Source organism: Argentina silus (assembly GCF_951799395.1).
Source record: "Argentina silus genome assembly, chromosome: 1".
Lineage (NCBI taxonomy): Eukaryota > Metazoa > Chordata > Actinopteri > Argentiniformes > Argentinidae > Argentina > Argentina silus.
In genome coordinates this window covers 19,793,538-19,812,725 of record NC_139655.1, presented here as the reverse complement: position 1 = coordinate 19,812,725, position 19,188 = coordinate 19,793,538, and the positions used below count along the sequence as shown (strand labels likewise).

At 42.6% G+C, this 19,188-nt stretch overlaps 1 protein-coding gene across 3 annotated transcripts in view; it reads right to left on the bottom strand.

The window, feature by feature from the left end:
- stim2b (stromal interaction molecule 2b) overlaps nucleotides 1–18,734 on the bottom strand; it is a 31,967-nt gene extending 13,233 nt beyond the window's left edge. For 2 of the 3 annotated variants that reach the window (XM_083679280.1, XM_083679281.1), the window contains exons 1-2: nucleotides 17,677–18,734; nucleotides 2,731–2,861 (exon numbers count right to left, since the gene is read on the bottom strand). In XM_083679280.1, the coding sequence (XP_083535406.1) occupies nucleotides 2,731–2,861; nucleotides 17,677–17,809 (264 nt within the window). In that variant the 5' untranslated portion in view covers nucleotides 17,810–18,734. The remainder of the gene's footprint in view (nucleotides 1–2,730; nucleotides 2,862–17,676) is intronic. The other variant, XM_083679282.1, reaches the window with a different exon arrangement.
- Between the last annotated feature and the right edge of the window lie 454 nt (nucleotides 18,735–19,188).

The following is a 19,188-nucleotide window of genomic DNA, read 5'->3' as shown; positions in this document are numbered from 1 at the left end:
GACAGAGGGAATTACAAGGTAAGACATTAGGTAAAACACAAATCAATGCATGACAACAGTGTGCCCTCAGCAAAGCCATTCACATGCAAAGGTTCACTCTTGACTGGTCGTCTCTGTTTTTATGAAACCTGAAAGATCATAAACTGATTTAGCATGTCTGTATAGTCAGTTTTTGAATGAGGTTTCAGTCACCAAAAGAAACAGGGGGTAAGCTACACATAATTGTCAATCTACTGTATGTAACACTTTTCACTTGTCAGACCGGCAGCAACAGACATTTACTCTGCCTATAGCCACCACACCACTGCTGCTGTCATTGTCACCGTTTATCTACACTCCCTCTATGTGAAAACAAGGCAACTTGTCTTCTGTATGTACTGGTCAAAGAATCTCACAAATGTGCATGATGAAAAACTGTGTATTACTCGACTTGCCATCGAAATACCATCCTGGACGCCGTCTCAAATGTTGGGATGGGGGTGTGTGTGTGTGTGTGTGGGGGGGGAGAGATTCCGATATGGGTGCATAGCAGAAGAGAAGGTGAAGGGAAATGCTGGCGGTGTCACTATCACATTGTAAAGGAGGGATGGTGTAACGTTTCGGAAGTTGACCTTGTCCCCGACGCCAGATGTGGGTGACATGGGTGAAGACGTCCCCAAACCAGCACCTACCCACCCCCTCATTACCACTGCCCACCTTCCTGTCAATCCCTTTCATCTCACCACAGCCAGGAAGACATGGACCTTTTGGTCATGACAGAGACAGTAACAGTAACCAATGAGTCATAGAGGGGATCAGCTCACATGGACTCCTCTAGTCACACTGCACTGTTCATTCAAAACATCAAACCTAATTCCAGATCAGACTTGGTTCATTCAATGTCAGGAGAGGTCACACTCCGATCTAAAATCGCCAAACATGACCAAAAGCTTGAAAAACGTTGACAGATGTTGTGTCTATGCACACACTCGTCTAGGATCCTCAGTGAACTCAAAAACAGTCATGCTCTTAACAAAGCCTGACCGTGAGATGAAAGGCAGTCAAATGATGTCAAGTGACCTGACCATACAAATCCAATAAGAAGTAATGTCTCGGTAGAGAGTCACACACCACTCTTAGAGCTTCAAAACTGATCTGAAGACAGTTTGTATGTTGGCGGGATGGACGGGAGCTCCGCCTCCTTGCATCGCTGCCACCGAACCTTTGAGAAGAGGCTTCCAAATCCAACTACCAGAGCCAAAAACAACTTGGGCTTTACGCTGGTGGTAGAAATCACTGCTTCTCACTGCCCTTATAAAGCCAAAGGGTACCTTGCTCTGTCCACCCGCATCACACACTCCAATCCAACACCAGTATTCCCTAGGCATGATAGCATTTACCAAGAGGTCATTATCTGTATCTGTTATTCTGTGTGCATGAAATTAAAAAAGAGAGAGCCTTCTAGAAAATTGTCAAAAGTCAATAGACCTAGTAAGACAGGCTATGTAGTTGGCACAAGGCTTAACGATAAAATAGTGTTGCTTATGTTCTTTGTATGAAGCCAAACAACTGTTTATATATGATACTAGAGTAGTTTACAGTAAATTCATTTTTGAGAGCCATTAATCTTTTTAAAGGCATTGGCCTAGAATTATATGCATTGACTGTAAACGGCTTAAGTGATAGAATCCAGCAAATGATTGAGAAACTGATTCTGTCACACCATTCAATCTAAGTCAGGACTGGCAACTTTTAAAATGTTTTGGTGAAACACTGAACAGTTAGGGTGACAAACTGGAAGGCATGTTAGTTACCAACAAAACGGCAACAAGGGAAAAGATGGCTTTTCCCCTGGTCCCGCCGCTGCCATGTATGTATGCGTGTGTGATAGGCTTGTGAGGGAGAGGATCCCTTGTGCTCTCAGCACAGGGAGAAAATAAATCTCACATGCATACGAATGGCTCTCTCTCTCTCTCTCTGCCTTCCAATTTAAAGGGGAGTGGGGATGCAGGACTCAAAACAAACTTTACGGCGCTAACAGCCATTACGTCTTTATCGTGATCAGATAAAAAAAAGAATTAGATAATTACAGTATTTATCGTTTTATCACCCAGCACACACACATGCACACACACACACACACACACAGTCACACACACAGTCACACTCCTGACATGGGACAGGGGCCAGAACCAACACCTCGGCCCTCAGGGCCTTCAACGGGCTCGTAAACGGCCAGCCCTCAGCTCTACTGGGGTGCCCCCAGGGCCAAGGACGACAGTATAACTGTTTTTCACACTACAGCAGCTCAATGAGTTAAAAATGACTCCTGGCAAGTAGTCACACATACGCACGCACACGCACACACACACACACACACACACACACACACACACACACACACACACACACACACACACACACATACAGAGGAACACACACACACAGAATTGTACCTCCCTCTCTCTCTCTCTCCCATCCGCTGTGTTTGTCTCTACCTCACACAGGAGCTTATAAAGCTGTTAATGCTTGCAAACATTTTAACTAGAGGTTTATGGGGCTGTTAAAGGTTATAACTTCACTAAGGCACTGATGAACACAAAAAAACAGGAATGACACAAATTACTATATAGCAGAAATCACTAGATAACAAATTACCACTGTATGTAGTATAAATCCCTGTGTAACTAGGAATTAAGAGGTAATAAAACATAACGTATACATTGCCTTAGACAGTATTGTGAAACCCACCTCTACACTCTCGTTGACTTCTATTCCCCCATCGTTGTCGTCGTCCAGCTCCTTGTGGATGTGCTTGAGAGCCTCCAGGCTGAAGCGGTCTTCATCACCTATGCATGGTGGCATCACCGTCAGACAGGGGTCTAAAGAGAGGTCACAGGCTCAGACTCAGGTCAACGTCAAATGTAACACAATTAAACCGTGTGTTGTGTATACAGTATCAATCACATCTATTTACATTTATTTGATAAACATTAGTGTTCTCCAGACATATTCACAAAATTTGCTGTTTGACATCTTTCTGTCCTGTGCTATGCAATTGGGATGACTATTGAATTTTTACAAGGTCATGTAGATTCGCTAAGAACATCTAATACATGTTGAGAATTGCAAACAGATTAAAAAAAGCTATTTTTCTGACTTCATCATCTGGTTAACTTGGCATTCATAAACAGCTTCAGGCAGAGCAAATGTGGCCATTGAGATTCCACATGGTAGGTGAGGCATTATCACAAAGGCTACTGTCAAAAACAACACATGCCTTGGACACCTCAGCCAAGCAGTGTTCCCATTTGACTGTCTGGTACGCTGTTGTCATTCCCCTCACGTCTCCAGTGGCTACACTGTTTTCACTTTGCACCCAGAGAATCGCCAAGCAAATGAACCCATCAGTCCTAGTTTCCTTTTAATGGACAGTGTGAGCTGTCTACATGAGAGCCACACACACTCTGCATGCACACCCACACACACACATGCACTCTCTGCACATACATACATACATACATGCATACAGACAAACTCAAACACGCAGGCAGGCAGGCAGGCAGGCACGTACACACACACACACACACACACACACACACACACACACACACTGTAAGATTGATGACGAGCAGTGATAACGTCAGCTGACAACCCATGTTCATAGCCCTGACCCAGAGAAAGCCCAGACACAAACCAGCAGGGGTGTATCTCATCTGAACAATACAAACAAATACTGTACACACTTACTCATTGGTATTTGATACAGTGTTTCACTGTACAGAGTAAGCATTATCTGAACAGTGAACAGTAGAACAATATCCCCCCCCCCCCAACACACACACACACACACACACACACACACACACACACACACACACTTAAGACAGCACTTTTTCTTTTTTACTAAAGTACTTTTTGGGTAGGCGTCAAACCTTTATAACAAATATTGTTTACAGTACTGCATCAACGCAACAATTTGGTCCAGCCATCTATCCAATCTTTCCAGCCAAGATGTCAAACAATATCCAACACCCTCATTCATACCATTTATAACATACTGGTTTGGTTATACAGTTACTGGTCTAAGTATAGACTCCGTGTGGTAAGGTGTTTTCAGTGTGTTTTTGATGTAGGATCTGTTTACTGAAACAAGACTTGACACGTTAGCTATAGAGTTGCTGCTTGGCGATGTGGCAGCTAATGGAGACATTTCATTGGACCACAGCCCAGGCTAAGTTCGGATGGGAGGACACTGGGGAGGAAGCCCATGCTACTTGAGGAAAATCTAATTGCCAAAAGCCTGGGATTGAACAACATATTTCAAGCAGAACTCTAAAGTTCTGGACTTGATCAGCACTGGCACCTTCAAGGATGTAATGCATCTCCATCCATTTTGTCATGGACAACACTTTTGGAGAAAGCTAACCTGAGTAACATCCACCTTTTGCTTTGAGATTTCTACACAGGTTACATAACCTATTTGCTTAGCAGACATCCTCACCCAGAATGATTTACATAATTCACAATTTGCACATCAACTATTTGGCTAGCTAGTCAATTACTTAAGCAGATGTCACCAAGTGCCCCTCCTTAAGACACACACATCATTGTATCAACAATCGCTGGTGTGGTCTCAATCTAGCTTTTAAACCCCTTCTCTTCATAGTCCATGTTATCATACCAAAAAGAGACAGAGAGAAGAAATAGGGCTAGACAATGTTTTATCTATGTAATATCTTGTTGTGAATTTTTAAATCTTTGTCATCTCAATCTATTTTTTTCTAGCGTAGTATTTAGTTTCTTAGTGGAATGCATGAAAAGTGCTTTATAGAAGTTATTATCAAAAGCCCTGGGGAAGAACAATGGAACTCTCAGACACGGACAGCTAGTGTATCTGGGAGGCCACCTGGTGTGATAAAAAAAACTCAAAAGAAAACAGCATTCCCTTCCTTACAGTTGTCATATTATTCTGAGCGTGTGTGGGACAGTTTTCACCGACAAGGGAATGCTACAATGGGGACCCATGTGACAGGAAGTAACCCTTGGTGACACAGCATTCCGGGAGACACGCGCCAAAAAAAAAAAACATCCGCCAGAATAAGACCCAAAAGGAAGTATAATTAGAGCAGTGTGAGTTATATATAGACCACTCGCTTCCAGTTGTCAGGATGTGGCTTATCTTCTTAAACCTCAACAATGGCAAATGTCTCCCTCTCTCTCTCACACACACGCACGCACGCACGCACGCACGCACGCACGCACGCACGCACGCACGCACGCACGCACGCACGCACACCACACACACACACACACACACACACACACACACACACACACACACACACACACACACACACAGCTTGGTTCAAAATAAACTTTCAACAAAACCTGCAAGTTTATTTCTTTTCCTCTTCAGTTCTGTCACTGAATGACTACATAGAAGTAATAAAAAACTATGAAAAACAAAAGCCTTCTCCTTGGCGTTGTCTTCTCATGATGATGATGGGGATGATGAGAGAACTGGTTCTAGTCTCTAAAAACTGTAAGAAACAAGTCCTTGTGTCAAGAGCAGTGTTGGTGTTTGTGGGCGAGTGACTTCCGTTGCGTTGCCGTGTGACCGTTTGCTGGTGGCACGTCATCTCAGAGTTCACAGAAAAATGTATAAGCACAGCATCCAGGCCACAAAGCCTTCTGGGTGAGTGGGCGAGAGACTGAAAGATGTACAGACACAAGTGAAAGCAAACTCTCATTGATGATGATAGGTGTTGTTTGCCTGTGATTGTTTGCTTTTTCGCCTTTGTTGGTGCTGGTATTGTTGTGCAATGCTGTAACTGATAATCAAAGTTAAAAGTATCAAACTATTCACCTCGCTAAGTGTCCATAACAAGAAAGAAAATCTATGGAATGTTTGATGCTAGTCTGGGTAGAGATGCCAGCATTGCCCCCCTCCCACAGCTAAACGCCATCCCTGTCTAAGAAGATGTGCACAAACATAATGTAAGAGTACCCTAGTTGTCAGGAAGAGAATCCAGAATTAAGATGGTAGGATATGAATACTATGACATGCAAATCGAGGGACTAAGTGGTGGATTGGGTGTGAGAAGAGGGAGAAGGGGGACATGACCCTGTAAGGTGCTTCATCCACAGACATATCACACATGTACGAATAAACAGTACACACACTGACGCGCACGCTCACACGCACACACACACACACACACGCACACACACACATACACGCACACGCACACGCGCACACACACACACACACACACACACACACCAGAGGACTTAATAGAGTGTAATGGTAAATGGATATGAGTGTGGTTGTGGGTTCGGAGGCTGGCTGGGATTAGGTGTGGAGGGAAGTGGGGCGAGTGGGGATCAGGGAGAAATGCGGCCAAACGCCATATGCTGAAACAGATGAACATTACCTCACATGCAACACATGTACAGACCTTTTCCTCTTCAGATCCTAAACCCATCCTGACTGACACACCTCCCTACAATATCCACAGTTCAAACAAGCACCAAGACCAAACATTGGACTATTAACCAAATAAATCCCATTGATTCAGTTCATTGGGTAGTGGGTACTGCCTGACAGTGCCTGCATTAAACCCATTCCTCATGTTGCATGATGTTATCATGTTCTAATCATGTTCTTATCCCTCACCCACACAATCCTCAAGCTCAGGATTAACAATCCCTGGTGATATTCAGACATAGGTCCACATCACACAGTCACAGAAATATGGTTGTATAAAGGTTACAATAGCCTGTATGCACTGAGGCAGACGCGACGTCAACGTGACCAAAACTGGTTCCCTTTAAAGTGTTACCATATGGCAGCGTAATAAGTCAACTGGACAGCCCTCTAATAAAGCAGAGTAAATAAAGATTCTCAAGAGTACTATTTCAGTTCATCAGCAGCTATTAAGACACAAATATAATTAGCAAGCCCACAGGCTAGCCACTGTGGGACAGGCAGAGACAGAGGAGAGGAAGATGGAAAGGAGATTACACAAATATATGCATGTCACTCTCAACGTGCACATGCTCTTAAAATCCAGAGGTACGTCTGTCAAAGTGTACACTTGACACCCAGCCTCCACTTAGCGGTACTCGTCACAAGAGCAAACTTGGAAGGTTTTAATTTATGTTAGAAGGCAACTCCATCTTCAAAAAACATTAGGACACTCATTTGACAAATTCTAACAATTAACGAACTCTTGAAAAGTTCTCAATGTTCACCTAACAAATTACATTTACATTTACATTTTGGACCTTTAGCAGATGCCTTTATCCAAAGCTTACAACAAATACATTTGTCTAAGTAATTGAATCATCTATCCATCAGTCATCATAAGAAAAACAAATCTATGCTTGGACCAGAGGCCATTGGCAGTCACACTGCTAGAAGAAGGAATAATTATGTTTATTTATTTTTTTTACAGTAGAGAAACTTTTACAGGGGGGTAGTGAGGATGAAGAGGTCTTTAGGAGGGACAGTCAAGATGTAGCCTGAAGAGATGGGTCTTCAGTCTACGGCGGAAGATAGGTAGTGACTCTGATGATGTGATCATATGACAAGGGAAATCTATCTTGATGTGTTGTCTAAATGTTTATTCGCCTGGCCTTCAGTTATTGTTATGTTTGAGTTCCAGCCAACATTTTTATTCCTGTTTGACGTGCATCTATATTTGAGTAAGTGAGCCACTGCCATGGTGACAACGGGACACTCTTACCCAAGATGCCTTGGGGCATGGCAGAAACATGTGCAGGCTTGTGGTGTTACAGGAGAATCATCAATGAGCAGCTGGGAGATGATGATGCAGCACTGGGGCACACACACGCACGCACGCACGCACGCACATACATACATACATACATACATAGATAGACAGCCACACAGACTCTCTCTGTCGCACACACACATGCATATTTCTTCTGTCTCACACACACAACCCCCTTTCCTAGACAGAGGTCAACACTTCTTCTAAATACACACAGGGACAAATACAAGCCACATTTCTCAAGTGCCTCCCATACATAGTCAGAGGGTCACGTTTCTGCTGTAAAAAAGCTCTACTGATGCCTGACTCACACTCACACACACACACACACACACACACACACACACACACACACACACACACACACACACACACACACACGGCTCTGTGCAGTAGGGGTCCTCAGGGGCTGGGACAAGGCTGTGCTGATCAGGCTGATACAGACAGAAATGTGTACTTATTCTGGCTTGCTGTTAACTTCAGCATTAGCAGAACACCCCTTCATATATCCACCCCACCATATACAGCCCTCCATCCAGGAATCACCATGAAGGGCATCTATAATCCACTGCTTAGGCCACAGCTTAGACAGGCAAAAACAAGGGGAGGGAAATTAAGCAAAGCGCCTTGAGGCCCACAAGACCTGATCCAAAAACTTCCAGAAAAGGAGACACTCCTCGCGCCTGGGCGTCCCTGGAATGCTTGGATCAAAGCTGGAACAAAAGATGTGATGTGTGCAGCCAGCTGCCAGAATGAAGCGAGGAAAAAAGAGCACTCATTTAATTAGCTCCTTCAACCTCCTCCATGCTCTTCTGGCAAGCAGGCTATAGGTCATCTGTCTGGCTCCAGCTACAGGTAGACCTGTGACCGGGACATCAGAGAATAAAGAGGGGGCTGCTTTACTGTACCTTCAAAGGCAATGAAATACATAAAAGCTTGTTCATGTGCATGACACATAATAATGTCACCGTCATGCGTCCAAAGCACAAGGGTCAGTAAAACAAACATTATATACAGTACCTTCGGAAAGTATTCACTTTTTCCACATTTTGTTGTGTTATAGACTCAATTTAAAGTGTTATTGACTCAAATTAAAAGAATTGGCCATCAATCTACACATAATACCTCAGAATGACAAAGTGAAAACTGTTTTTTAGAAATCAGAGACCCTGTAAAAACAAAGATATTAATTCCAAAATTACATGAACTATTGTCGTTGCATTAAGATGGACTCAATTCAACTTAATGAGTGATTTGTTGATGACATTTTTGCATTTTAGCTCATTTTAAGAGTGTCATAGCAAAGGGTCTGAATACTTATGTACGTGAGGTATTTCTGTATTTCAATTTTAATAAATTTACCAAAATTTAAAAAAACGTGTTTTCACTAGGGATGGGCATGATTAATCGACGATCGATTAATTGATCATTAGAATTTCGTCGATGACATTATTTTTTTAGGCGATGAAACTAGGCTTCGCGTCGTGCCAAACAACTCCCCTTACCTGTTGTAAAATCAGCGAAACCCGCGGCCTCTTGGGGCTTATTGCTTAATTTTACCACAAGGGGGCAATATTTGAAAAAAACGCCACAGGCCTACTCAGTTACCTGCGAGTTACCGTGTATTTCAAAAGTAATCATGAAGAGGTCACGGCGAAGTGTGGTGTGGGACCATTTTGTTTTAAAAAATGACTTAGTTAACTGCAAACACTGCGAAGCTGTGTATAAGTATAACTCGGCCACGACTCAAATGATGTACCACTTGAACAACGCGCATCCGACCCTGGTTAGTGGCGGTGCATCCTCCTCTCAGTCTCAACCTAGCATCAACTCGGTGTTAGCACGGGGGAGCTGCGATGCACAACGCCTAATTCATTGTTGGGTAGGCTAATCTCCCTCTTTCTCGACTTGGTGCCTTTTTTGATAGTTTTGAGTTACATTTGGCAAAACCTGTCCGACCTAAGTATTATATATTTTTGGTTAAGTTATTGTTTAACATGATTGTTTTTTTTTTAATATTATTATTATTTTGGAAAAAAAACGAGGGTCAGTTGTGTTTCTAAGCACCGGCTTAGCTGCAGGCTCCGCTGCTAGAGCACAGCAGCGCGTATCTTCAATTGAACGGATCCGGTTTAACTGCCACAAGAGTTGTTCATCTTGTAATAAAGATCTCAATGAGGAAAACACGCTGTGTTTTTGTATTTTCATTACATTTTGAATATAGCCTATAAATAGTTTTAAAAATATTAATGATTAATCGAAAATCGATCGTTAATTCTCCCGACGATCGACTAAGACAATTTAGTCGAATGCCCATCCCTAGTTTTCACTTTATCATTCTGGAATATTGTGTGTGGATTGTTGGCAAATTCTTTTCATTGAATCCATTTTAAATTGAGTCTATAACACAACAAAATGTGGAAAAAGTGAAGGGGTCTGAATACTTTCCGAAGGCACTGTAACATTGGGGGGCATGTACAAAGACAAACAGGGTCTCTTCTATCCTGACATGGTACACAAGGATACACATCGGATACAAAAACTGCCTTTTACTGCTTCCTCATGTGTGGTGTGGGAAGAAGAGCCTGTGTAGCAAAGAGGGTCATGGCTCTCCCATTGAACTCATGACAATAAACACTCTGACTGAAATTACTGGAGGGTTATAATACTCATCTTCTGTGACCCCCACCCTCATGCAACGATATGATCCCAGGCCTTGCCCAGGAGCCCCCAGTGATGCCATCTGTTTTCCAAAGACTGGCCCATATGGTATCTCAATGACCTAATGTTATATCAGATACAGGCACATGAAACTGCACAATCATGCTTACTACTTTATGTAATAACTATGTAGACTACTATCACATACAGTACCTGTACGTGGAAGATAACAGCATGTATCACCAGACCATGACCAAGATCTGCAAATTTTCTATAGTGGCCAGAGGGTTAAAAAAAAAAACAAGATGGCTAAATAAACCACACGTTCACTGTACTGTACATAGTGCAGAATAGACACCTATTGCTTTTACTGTATCTAATTGAGAATTGAGAAGAGGAATATTCTATCTTTGACACACATATGTCAGCAAGCACAAGAGACCAGCCAACTCAAACAAGTCTGAATGATCCCCCACTGGTACTTATTGGAACCATTTAACCTCAGAGGTTTGCCAAAACAATCAATCCAGTGTGCACAGCAGGCAACACACAATGCAAATACAGACTACCAAATCCATATTCAGTGCTATAGTTAGGCATAAAGGCATAATATATTATAATATAGGCATAATGTTATCTTTATTATTGAACCATTTATTTTATGTGTTTTTGTGTTTTATGTGTAAGTAGTGATACAACAATAATTTTCACAGTTAGTGTAATTTACTTTCTCTTTGCACCTACAACGCTACCATCTCTCTGACTGCTGTTTGAACATAACCCCCTTTTATGGACCTAATATGAGAACATCCTGGCCTAGCAGCCCAGAGACACAACAGAGCACCTCATTATATTGCCTGACTACCAGTTTGTCTCACTTCCATCACCTTGTATGAACTTCCTGTGTATGTGTTATTAAGACTTCCTGTCTGACAGGAAATGTCCTCTCTTTGTTGATGCTTCTTTAACACAGCAGCTGGTACTAGCATTCCTTACAGGCTACTATGCTAACATATCAAATGACAATTCATATTGTATTGAGTATTTGTATTTAGAAATACTATAATTTGAAAAGCAGTATAAAAAAAGGCTTGAGAACTGTTTCCATATGATGTGAGGACCCACGTCCTATTCATTTGAGACAAAATGTCAACCTGTTGAGTGACATCAAACACTGTCGATTAGCATACACACACTTGAAGGCTACTATCTCCTAATAACTGCCACAATGTGGACGGGAGCTACTGTAAGTGAAATGTAGCCCACACAAACGAGGTGCTGACGAAAAAAAAAACGAAACCCATAACGTACATTTGACACATTTGCCTTTTGAAAGAGAGGGGTAGAAAGCAAAATAAAGGTCATTCTTTGGGTGCTACCAGGTCCTTCGATATGTAATACAAGCTGTGTCCTTTTTGGAGCCTGATCAAGGGGGAGGCTAAGTGGCTCTTGAGAACGCACCTGTTTGTCGGACACACACTGCTGTTAGCAGTGCTGAAATGGATTACCACCCGCCTCAGGGGCGGCCATTTTCTCACAATGCCCAAGTGTGACAATGGATAAGTGACCTTTCATTTGCAACCAGTAATTCTGCTTCTTCCCTTCACATATGACAATAAAGCTTAGCTCAGAGGATGTCTACAAAGGACAAATAGCACAGTTAGTCAGCATGATACACTGTATGTACTTGATGTGCTTGATAGACAGCTAGTATTACCCATTGTGACAAAGGATCCCCACTGCTGAACAGCAACAAGTAAAGCCACGAGGGAATAGGTGTGCACAATAGTTCTGAAGCCTGGTACGCTATGCTTCCTGACTTTGAACTTTGTAGGAACCAACCAACTGCTGTCTTGACTCTCATCAGTGGCCAATAGAAACTACACCTGCAGGTCATGCAAATCATATGACAGAGGCACACATCATTTCACTCTTCTTCCCATCTTCCCATCAATATGTGTGTGTCTGTATATTCTATGCTAGGTTTTCAAGAGTGAGTGTACGTGTGTGTGTGTGTGTGTGTGTGTGTGTGTGTGTGTGTGTGTGTGTGTGTGTGTGTGTGTGTGTGTGTGTGCGTGTGCGTGTTTGCATAGCTGAGTTACAGGAGCTGCTGTGGTGACGGGGCCGAGAGCATGCCAAAGAAATCCACACCGTTCAGTACCCCCTCCAGCCCCCCTCGCCCCGACCATACATCACGTGCCCCCCCGCCAAGGGAAAGTCCCTGAAATCAGAGGGCACTATACTCCACATCAAAAATCCACATAAATACCCCCATCCAACCCTCCCTCCTCCTTGTCATACATATCAGAAACCTTTCCTCTTTCATCCAAAGTCCCATCCAAACATCCACAGTCAACATTTGACTGAATTTGCATAAAGAGCTGGTGAAATTCCTAATATTCTAACCTCTGGAGTTAGACTGCGTGTGTATTCACAAGGTGCAATATCAGTTAGGGTTGTGTCTCCTCAAACATTGTGGTTAAATCGGTCCTGCCAACAGTGAGATATTAATGGCTTCCTGTGTCTTCACACATGCAAGAAGGCTTATGATTGATGATGCCTGTGAAGATTGGGCAATGTCAAACAATGAGAGACTTGGTGCCAATAATATTATGTCTCGCTGAAGGACATAATATTCGAGCCCACCACAGAGCCCACCCCTTCAGAGTGTGTAGTTCCTGTGTTACTATGCTATGTATTAGCACGGCCTAATCCCCCTCCTTATTATAGTCTAGCTATTGGATCATCCTCCGACCCCTATCAGACACGTGAGAATGTGAGTGTGTTCTGTATGAGCACAGCCACCAGCGGGAGGATACAATGTATGCTTGTGAGTTGACTCATCTCAGGGACTGATGAATTGGTAAAATAGTAGGAAATACATGAATATTGTTGCATTACACCGATATTGTGATAAAGTGTACACTCTTGGAGCATTCTGTCACGATGTCATACAGCAATTCAGGGAATACATAGACAATGGCAGGTAAGTGAACTAATCTAATAGCTCAATTGTTTGGTCCCATTCCTCTAATCACTACTCCATAGGGTTAGGGTTAGGGTACTGAAATACTATTTCAAATAAGCAACATTCCTACAAATCAGGTCAAAAGCTCCCCAAGTGTTTAATTACATGTTAACTACAAGTTTAAGAACATGTTAGTTACATGTTGAAATACATTAAGTTAACTAATCTCCCTCTCTCAGCCAGGGTATTGAGTGATTTGGGTCAGGGGGTTCCACAGTAAGCCATTAAAGTCCAATTAGTCCTCCAATGAGTGTGGTTGAAAGTTGAGTCTGCTTGGTTGCCGTGATGGCAGGGCCCAGCTATGAGGAACACTCTGAGCCTGCGTCTGTGTCACCACCGGGTCAGTCGCATCCCGGATTCCGCAGAAAGAGTTCCGACACACAGAGCGGCAGACCATAGAAAATGCAGGCAGTTCTCTTATTGGAAAACATTACCAGGGTCTTTATAAATACACCACTGGGTCGTTCCACTCCACTCTGTGGCTGGCCCTATTAGGGTGGACCACAACCCCAAAGCCCCTGTCTGGGGTGAGTAGACAGTCTGACCAACTCAGTGACGTAAAGGTCTGGGGCTGGGGATAGAAGATGCTCAAGCCACTGGGCTGAACATGTATCACTGGTTAACTTTTCAAGGGTATTGGTGGTCTAAGCACAGGTTTCAGAGTGGATTGAGAGGGTAGCTTTGGAGAACTGATGTATTGTAGTTTCAGAATGGGTGACAGAGTTTTGGTAGGGCAAGCACTTGATAGATTGTACACTATTGTGGAGTTGTAACATATATTTTCATTCCTTTTAGGTTTTTCTTTTGGACATATCCCTTCAGAACGGGGTGTTCCTGTCTGAGAGAGGGAATGGCTTTGTTTGTTGAAACTCTTAACTGTCTAAATACACAGATCCATGAGACAGTGAGGCAGTCCACGTTTGCATTGTCACACTGTCACAAGCCACCCTAGGCTTTTCTCAAGTGCTTTTCAGTTTGGAGCATAAGATATGTCAACAAAGGAAGTATCCCAAATGCAAATGCTCAACCAGCACTAGGAGAGAAGCAAATGTTTACCTTCCTTTTCAAACAAATCACCTTATTAATGCAGTCGCTCTGCTCAGAGAGATAACCATATCAATGCTGAACTAGACACAGTTCACTTAGCTTCAAAACAGAGCAAAAGAGAGTGAGTTTTCTCCAAACCTACTGGCTTTTAGTGGACTTAGGCTTTTACAGTACCAACATTGTTGAGGGATGGACACTGTAGGAACAGCATGTTACAGATGTTACAAACATTCATGTGATCATTCATATGTTTTATTACATGTTCATAGATGTGTAAAATGTATCATAACACAGTACTAACAGTGGTCTTTCTATTATGTCATGTAATTAATGCTTGTATTTAAAATTATGGTTTGGTTCCTCTCTGAGAACTGTATGTTCCTCTCAGGCAGAGGGAAGGGGTATGTTTGTTTAAACTCTAAACAAGCTAAATACACGAGACCATCAAAATGCAAGGAAGTCCACGTTAACATTGTCACTCAAGCAAGCCCTGCCACCAACCACCCAGAGGGATTCTCAATCACTCTCCCCTCAATCACTCTCACCCTTCTCACCCTCTCCTCTTTCTTGCATCTGTTCATTCTGTTAGCATGCTTTGAAATTTAAAACAGCACTATTTTCAATTATCATCACACAAGCTAATTTCAAACTATATGCTGGTCTCAAGTTATGTTGAGATGCAACATTTATATACTATGAAAAGCAGGTGTCCTACTTAGCCAGATGTAGATGACATTCTGATATTCAACCTCACACTTTCAGCAGCAGTAAAGGCCTGTCCTTCCTACATAAAAAAGGCCCATGAAAAGAAACATCACCTTACACTGAACAACCTGTGTACAACCACCAAATGTACAAGTGGTAAATACTGGGCGCTAAGTCATTCTAAAGACCATGTGTATAAAACCAATAGAAACCATGAACTCTTATCTAACCATGTTCAGTGTGATGACTCATGTGCTCGTGAATTCTAGCGCCTATCTGCACTAACCATAATAACCAAAACATTGTTGAATTCACACTTTCTCACAACATTTTCCTAGAACTGAAAACAGCATGTCATAGTACAGCGACACTGGCCCATATCTGTGATGTCAATGGTTTTACACTCTACTCTCCTTCCCTCTGTTTTCCCTTCCTCTCCTCCCCTTTTTCTTTGACCTAGGGCTACAGCCCCAGTTGTGCACACTCACCCTCATGCACAACCCGAAAACACATATAGAACCATACAGTAACCCCCTAGGCAGATGACCTTTCTACAGGGCCAGATGGGATATGGGTTATTCGGTCACGTCTGTTGAGGCTACCAGCACTCTACTCAAACAGTACAGCAGTACAATGTCCACTGGGAGGGAGACCCAGTACAGTCCCAGATTTCCAGTCACACAGTTGATGTTGTGGAAAACGGCAAGCGTGCTTTGGCGTTATTAATCAATTAAGATTATTTTAAGGGCCTGGTGTGTAGTTGTAAAAAAGCCAACTGTAAATGCAAAACCACTGTCTAAATTAAGTATTTATTGCTGTCACAAATCGGTAAAATGTATTGAATATGAGACTGGTTTCAAGGCCTATCTTGCATGTGTGTGTACAGAGAGCTTGACAAGCAGATATTTTGTTTAACCATACATATTCAGTTGACTCAGTCTTTACAATTCCAATGTAACTAAACTGTTAAATGAGTGTATTTTATACAACTGATAGCCCATCATCTCGTTTCGATACAAAACATCATCAAATTAATGTAAAAGGGGCAAAAATCTGCATAGCAGATGAGTAGGGAAAGAGCACACATTCCATAACTTGCAATACATTTTCAAACATCCAGCTGAATAAACACTGACTGTAAATGCAAATAATGAGTAATGTAAGTCACCCACAGTGAGGTTAGTTGCTGGAGCTATTTGCTCTTGGTGCATAATTGCAGCGTAAAAATCAAGCATTAAGCCAACTGTTGAACTCAGAACTGAGGACCAAATTAAATCAAGTCCACCTATATGTTCTATGACTATATTGGCTGATTCTGATGCTGAATGCAATGCTCACAGCCAGGGCTTGAACACTTTCAGATAAATATTTACTCAGTTTTAGAGCTGTGTGACAACTGGCAAGTGCACTTTCCCTAGTACTTGATCATTGCACATTGAGGGGAGAGCACTGGGGTTTGAGAGATGTCTGCTTTCATTTTGACGTGGCTCAGACTGAATGTGTGAAAAGCTGAGAAAAGCTTGCTTCTCTGGAAATCCCACGTGCTACACAGGACATAGTAGATTGCTACACATCATAGTGATTGCCACATGTACATTTAACTTTAACTATGATTCAAAGTGATGCTCTATTCTACTCACTTTCCTTTCAATAATGTGTAACAAATGTGTACTACTTTACAGTCTCTCTGGATACAGGGCATGCAAAGGAGATTGGGATTGAACTGTGACACTTTTTATTGACCCAGGGTCATCAGGGATCCAAACTGTACAGCTTGCTAGGGCTATAGTTCAGCTGACTGGTCTCTCCACACTGACCCCAGACCCCTGGGAGCCTTGAACTAGACCAACATCATCAGAAATGACATACTGCTATAAAACACCATCCTGGTATTACATAAACAGCTGCTGATTTTGGAGTGGTGTAGTATAGCATATAACACAGGTGATGAGTAATCTCCAAGACTGACATAAAGCTCCCTGTACTAACACCAACATTATCCATGCCCAGTTGTTTTTTAACGTTAAGTTAAGGTGATTTATAGATAAAATAAGCTGCACAGCGCCTTTTCATACCATACCTCGGTGAACGAGAACATAGGTCCACCTCAAATAATCCTAAAACATATTGACAGTAAAAAGAACTGCACTTGGCAGCATACGGTCAAATCCTCGGACCGTGAGGAGGAGCAGTTTAAGGTTATAAATCAGCATAATTAGGAAACAGTAAGGATGCATGCTCCCGCCGTTCGGCCTTCCGTATAGGAGGCATCGTGCATTCCAGTCATGCCGGCATTCCTCAGCAATGCACATGAAAAGGGTGACTGTAAGACACGACTCCCTCATATCAGTTTCCCAGAAGCACTGCGCTGGGCATTCTTCGGCATTCTCTGGGAAAGTGAGGGGTAAACATGTGTAAATAATAATTGGCAACAGTATACAATATGAATATGCTTACCTGTGGTTGCTACAATTGCGGCATCAGACGCATGGTTCGACAGATCATTTGAGTAGCTGCTTTCCAATCCCAGTACCGCAGAGATGACGAGTCCACGTAGCAATAGAACCACTGCCTGGTACAAGAAAGTCATCGTGGAGAAAGCTGCTAATTATTTTCCGCGTGAAGGGGAGAAGGGGAAATAAAACGAAAAATGTCCCCAAAATGTATATTTTTTCAGGATTCAGCGAGGCGCAAAATAATGCGTAGTTGCCCAAAACTGCGTTTTGGGGCAGAAATATTCGAATGTGTCTAGTCACAAGAATGGAACGTCAGACACAACAGTTGTTAGATAAAATGCACTAACTTTAAAACCTGCAGTGTGCTAATATCTTATGAAAACGACCTCAGTAACCTAATACGAAATATGAGCAGTTGCTAAATAATGGCTACACCATTTTGATAAATATATAAATAATGTGAAAATCCATGAAATAGTGATCTAACTCATAGCCTTAGTGTTCGGGACGTCAAAATTAGGACAATACTTCAAAACTCCACCCGACACTGATACTCCAGTGGGGGACTCCGGAGTAGACGTCAAGCGATTCCCCTCGTGCGCTTAATATCAGATTTTATAGAACGATTTAAAGGTAGGCTAGCCAACAAATCTGTATAGCCTATAGTTGTTAAAGTCAAACTCAGAGAAAAGTGCAAATAAATGTGCTGTCGCCTGTCTAAAAAACACACACACGATCAAAAACTAGGCTATAGCTTGGCAGCCTAGGAAATATGTATCCAACGCGTTTTTAAAGTGCAATATATCAGATCCTTATGAATGAATTAAGAAAAAGTAGTCTCTGTACTTCCACGTACAGTATGCAAACATCGGGGTTGCCTTTAGCATATTGAACACGCAGTGAGAGGTCCGCCTCCTCATATGAAAGTAGCAAATCCAATGTGCAAAAAAGGAATTTTGCGGTTCTGTCGTTCAACCGCCGTTCAGCCGCCCACGACGTTCATCTGCTTCTCTGATGAAAAGTTAAAGTCAGGTTTTCATGTCTTCCCTTGACACATCTGTCTGTTCCACTGCCGTCTCAACTGCTGGCCGGCTGATGCAGAACTAGGCTACAGCTATGGGGCGGAAGTCTGTATGCAAATCACTTGACATCAGACAGCCACTGCAAATGTATTCTGTCCCTCATGTGTGAAGGGAATTTACGCGGACATACAATTTAATAATTTGTAATCTGTGTCATTATCCGGTTATTCGCCACAGACGAATGGCATTGGCCTGTGATTTCCCGAGGGCCTGTTGGCTGTTGGTGTGATGAAATGCATCCAAAGCAGAGGAATTCTCCTCACAAACTTCTGGTGTTTTCTCGTCACAGTGACGCCGATGCTCCTACCATAGAGATGTAACTCCTACATCCATTGTTCTCCACTTGCCTTTTGTATTGCTCCCCATTGCGCGACACCTACCGAACCATCCAAGTTTTCCTCCTTGCTGAACGCCGCTATTGGACAGACGGT